The 5,630-nt window shown below is 47.4% G+C and overlaps 1 protein-coding gene across 1 annotated transcript; it reads left to right on the forward strand.

Moving 5' to 3' along the window:
• Nucleotides 1–518: 518 nt before the first annotated feature.
• LOC123184694 (exonuclease mut-7 homolog) lies at nt 519–1,202 on the forward strand. Its single transcript, XM_044596773.1, has one exon. It carries the CDS (start codon nt 519–521, stop codon nt 1,200–1,202), a length of 684 nt encoding a protein of 227 aa, XP_044452708.1.
• Nucleotides 1,203–5,630: the final 4,428 nt, after the last annotated feature.

Consider the following 5,630-nt stretch of genomic DNA (forward strand, 5'->3'; position numbering starts at 1 on the left):
CCAACGAATGTATCACTGAAAACAGTTGCCACTCCCAATGAATGTACCACGCCCGTGTGTCTGATAGTTAAACCAGCCACTTCAAGCATGCTTCTCTTGGTCAGAGACTTGTGCCTCTACATACTGCCCCTGCATGCCTCACGAGATAAATTGTAAAAGTTAACATTTCAGAGCAAACTACGCAAGACAATGAGCATCTCCCCGACTTGCTGGAGATACGACGGTTGCTAAAAACATAACTGCTGATTTTATTTTTAATTTTTATAAAGAAAAACCACGATCAAAAACTCAAGATGTGCACAACCGCACCACCAGGGAGATAAAACCACGATCCAGAACCCATGATGTTCACAACCGCATCGACAGTGAGATCGTGCACTCCTTTGCCGCTTCCCCGCCCTTAAATTTAGACTTCTGCCGCGGCCTTCTTACACACAAACAACAGAAATCGCCATTGCGCTCCCACTCATTGTTCCCCATGAAAAACCAGGTTGCAAAAGGACCAACTGATCCAGGCCATGGGATTCATCAAGGAATTCAAGGAGGTGCAGGCCCACGGCAACACCAAGTTGCACGTGATCCACACCAACGACTTACACAAGGCAGCGACCACCATCGAGCAGTACGAGCGACACCTCAAATTCGAGCGCCACAAGATCGTCGGAGTTGATGTGGAGTACACCAACGACGTTGGCGAAGATCAGAAACCAGCCCTCGTCCAGCTATCCGTCGGCAAGGATCATCCGGTGTTGCTCTTCCAACTGAGCGCCGCCGACAAGAACTGCACCAGGTTCGACAACTTCCTCGCCGACCCCAGATACACGTTTGCTGGCTTCTCCATCGACGGCGACATAGAGATGCTCAGGCACGTCGGACTAGAGATCGCCCACTTCGTCGACATCCAGAAGGAATGGAGGGTGCCTACAGCTACTAAGCGTCTGGACTCCCTTGAGGATGTCTCAGGCATCATTGTCCACGACTACTACAACAGCATGAAGAAGAAGCTCACCAACGCAGAGCACCAGCGCTGGGCGCGCATGCCCCTGTCCATGAGGCACATCGAGTACGCGGCAAAAGATGCTTACGCTGCGTACGAGATATGGAGCCGTCTCACCATCATCCAGGAAGGCCTCCGCCGGGCAAAACTCGAGAAGGAGCAGACCAGGAAGCGCGCAAGGTGCTGGGGCGACTACGACTACTGAAGCAGGTGGTCCCGGCCAAGAAAAGTAACTAGAAGATTGCTCATGCCATTCTAGATTTCCCGTTAGATTTGCTTTCTCTCAAGACTGTCGTTTGCTTGTTCTAAATTTAGATTTGCTTGTGTCGCAGTTAACCTTGTAGTTTGCTTACAGTTTACATATCTACTGAACAAGTTTATTTCCAGTGCAATGTTGCAGTTTTCTATTATTAGAATATATTGGCGTGAATTGAAAAATATAAACACAGTACAGATAACCTTGTAATTTTGCTTCCAATTTACATATCTTCTGAAGAAGTTTATTTCCAGTGTAGTGTTGCAGTTTTCTATTATTAGAATATATTGGCGTGAACTGAAAAATATAAACACAGTACAGATAACCTTGTAATTTTGCTTCCAATTTACATATGTTCTGAACAAGTTTATATCTAGTGTAATGTTGTAGTTTTCTATTATTAGAATATATTGGTGTGAACTGAAAAATATAAACACAGTACAGATACTATACGATTAGCGTAACGCACAGAGCAGGTACACATAGCAATCCACAAAAATGACGAGCATGCAATGCACTAGTACCTTTGTGGGTGCAGCGTCGAAATGCAAGGACAACAATTACAGAATGCTCCTAAAAGCAGTGCACAATGTTCTAACAAACCAGTGCACACACAAATATTAAAAATCGTTCATATGGAACACTTTGGAAAAACATTTTGAATACAAGGTAGTTAGGTGTTTATTCTCCTTGGAAAACACTGCTTACGCCCGTGACCCTCAGAGAAGAACACTACAGAGACACGGTTGTCCGTCAATAAGACCAACTAGCTACTTAAAAACCCACGAAGTCTCTTCAGTGCCTCCACTCCTATGGAGACCGTGCGTTACGTCGACCCGCTGGCACTAAACGTGACGTCACCAAAAACGCAGAGGCAGAAGCGTGCCTTACGGCCAACTTCCGACGTATCGGGACTATGAAGATTTACTTCCTTCTTAACATTGGAGGTGACTATCGCAAAGGCATAGGCTCCATCATTCACCTCCGTGCCTCGGCAAGAACGACGACCATGCTTGTAACTGTAAAGCGTATAGGACACCTTAGGGACGACCTTGCGCATGTACTTCAGTGCACGGCTATTTGTTTGTGCTCGTGCCTCACATAGCACCATAGCATGAATAGACGGCCGTGCAATCACATAGCTTCAACTCCGTGCATCACGTAGCATCGTATCTGTGCCTCCTGTTTCGCCTCTAGCTGTATGAGTGCTTCTTGCAGCTGCATGACGACGCCTCTCGTTGCTTCTCGTTCTTTCCGACAATCTCGTAGCGTCAACTGCAACACGGACACAGAACAGTTCCTCTGAAGAAACACAGCACTGCTCCTACCAGCTATTGTATCACTGAAAACAATTGCCACTCCCAATAAATGTACCATGCCCCTGTGTCTGAGAGTTAAAGCTGCCATTTGAAGCATGCTTCTCTTGGTCAGAGACTTGTGCCTCTACAATACATACTGCCCCTGCATGGCCTCACGAGATTGTAAAAGTTAAGATTTGACAGCAAACTACGAAAGACAACGATCATCTCCACGACTTGCTGGAGATACGACATTTTTAAAAATACAACTGCTGATTTTATTTTTATTTTTTATAAAGAATACCCACGATCCAGAACCCACGATGTGCACAACCGCCCTTAAATTTAGACTCCCGCGCGGCCTTCTCACACACAAAGAACAGAAATCGCCATTGCTCTCCCACTCATTGTTCCCCACGAAAAATCAGATTACAGGAGGACCAACTGCTCCAAGCGATGGGATTCACCAGGGAATCCATGGAGGTGCAGGCCCATGGCAACACAAAGTTGCACGTGATCCACACCAACGACTTGCACAAGGCGGCGACCACCATTGAGCAGTTCGAGCGACACCTCCAGTTCGAGCGCCACAAGATCGTCGGAGTTGATGTGAAGTACACCAACGACCATGGCGAAGATCAGAAACCCGCCCTAGTCCAGCTCTCCATCGGCAAGGATCATCCGGTGTTGCTCTTCCAACCGAGTGCGGCCGACAAGAACTGCACCAAGTTCGACAACTTCCTCGCGGACCCCAGGTACACGTTTGTTGGCTTCTCCATTGACGGAGACATAGAGATGCTCGGCCGCGTTGGACTGGAGATCGCCCACTACGTCGACATCCAGAAGGAATGGAGGGTGCCTACAGCTACCAAGCCTCTGGACTCCCTTGGGGACGTCTCAGGCATCCTTGTCCACGACGTAGAGCTCACTAACGCAGAGCACCAGCGCTGGGCGTGCATGCCCCTGTCCATGAGGCACATCGAGTACGCGGCAAAGGACGCTTACGCTGCGTACGCGATATGGAGCCGCCTCAGCATCATCTAGGAAGGGCTTCGCCAGGCAAAACTCGACAAGGAGCAGACCAGAAAGCGCGCTAGGTCCTGTGGCAACTACGACTACTGAAGCAGATGGTCCAGGCAAACAAAATTATCTAGAACATTCTAGATTTCTCATTAGATTTGGTTTCGCTCAAGACTGCCTTTTGCTTGTTATAAATTTAGGTTTTCTTGTGTCGCAGTTAACCTTGTAGTTTGCTTGCAGTTTACATGTCTTTTGCATAAGTTTATTTCCAGTGCACCACAATAGGCACTTATGTGCCTATGTGCCTCTGGTACCAAGGGGACCATGCGTAACTTGGCTTCACGTCACTTTACGCAACATTCTAGACGTCAACCAAAAGATTCACCTTCTTTCTGATATGTTCATTAATGAGGCCTAATGCCTTCGAAAACACATGGAGCTCATAGTCCATGCCCCCCACAATGAAAATGTGCCACTGAAAGCATCTTTAAAACAGAGGCACACCTTCACGTCCTTGCATAACGATCATTTTCGCGTCCGTACCTCCCTTGAAATCACGTCTCCGTGCCTCCAGTTAGTTACGTGCATGCCTCTACGTCGGGTAACACCGTACCTCTCTCGGGCGTAACATGTTAAGAAAGTTGCTGAGAACAAAAACATCAGCAAACCGAGCATTACGTCCACCCCACTGGCACTAAACGTGACGTCAACGAAAACGCAGAGGCAGGAGCGTGCCTTACAGTCAGCTTCCGACATATCGCAGACGTGAAGATTTGCTTCCTCCTTAATATAGGACGTGACTATCGCAGACGCAAATGCTCCATCCTTCACCTCCGTGCCTCAACAAGAACGACGATCGTGCTTGTAACAGTAAAGTGTATAGATGATACCTTAAGGAGACATTAGGGACCACCTTGCACCTATTTCATACGTCACCGTGCCCGTTCCGTCGGCACATTCATGCCTCTCACAAAAGTAATTGCCATGCCTCTGCCACACAATATATAAGTGAAAAACAATTCTTTCTACACTTATAAAACCCCGAATGTCCTGGATAAATGTCGAATCCCATCTTGCGGTAAAACCATGCAAGACGGTGCTTCTCAGAAGCACATCTGTGGCTTTTTTGTGCATGTTGTTGAGTGCCTCTCTAGAATCTAACAATGTTGAAACCATAATCAAATCTAACCACACTGAAATCTCTAGAATCAAATATGTGCCCTAGTTGAGACGTTTATTTTGTACTTGAAACTGCAATCTATAATAAAACAATACAATGTAATAAAACATACGCCTTCCGACCCAAATATGGTACTTAAAACTGCAATTTGTAATAAAACATACACCTTCCATCACAAATTAATTCGCTCAACGCTGTACTAACTAGTACAACGTGAATTGTACTACAAAGTTGACACATTTATTTTGGACGGCGTAGTACTACTACTTAGGAACAAAACACAATTGTTTGACATGGAAACGAAATTGTCTCCGTTCTGACAACGACGGTTGCTTCACATTGTTCAACCTTTACAGACACAGAAAACATGAAAAGCATAAGAAGCATGGAAAAGCAAACATCTACCAACAAAACTACACTACTCCCCGTCGTCGGAGATGTCCACTATCTCCACTCTGACATCGACGTTGTTGGCCTCCGCCTCCTGCTCCGCATCCATCTCGTCGAAGAGCACATCGGTCTTCGCCTGCTCTTCCCGGAGGAACCGCCGGTTGGACTCCACATACGCCTCATCTTGGATGGACTCCAGGATAGCGGTCTGCTCCGCCATCAAGGCCGATTCACCGAGATAGAACTCCGCATCGTCTTCCTCGTCACCGTACTCCTCGTCGTCCTCGTCTTCCTCATCACCAGCCTCCTCGCCGTCCTCGTCCACGCCTTCCTTGACGTCCTCGTCATCCTCGTCCACGCCTTCCTTGTTGTCCTCGTCCTCCTCCTCATCCTCGTCCATGCCTTCCTCGTCGTCCTCTTCATCCTCGTCCACACCTTCCACGTCGTCTTCCTCATCCTTGTCACCCCCTCCTCTTCCTCCATCACATC

Source organism: Triticum aestivum, chromosome 2A (genome assembly GCF_018294505.1).
Source record: "Triticum aestivum cultivar Chinese Spring chromosome 2A, IWGSC CS RefSeq v2.1, whole genome shotgun sequence".
NCBI lineage: Eukaryota > Viridiplantae > Streptophyta > Magnoliopsida > Poales > Poaceae > Triticum > Triticum aestivum.

Bases quoted from the DNA above. Each gene is read 5' to 3' on its own strand.
- LOC123184694 (XM_044596773.1), top strand. From the start codon at position 519: ATGGGATTCATCAAGGAATTCAAGGAGGTGCAGGCCCACGGCAACACC.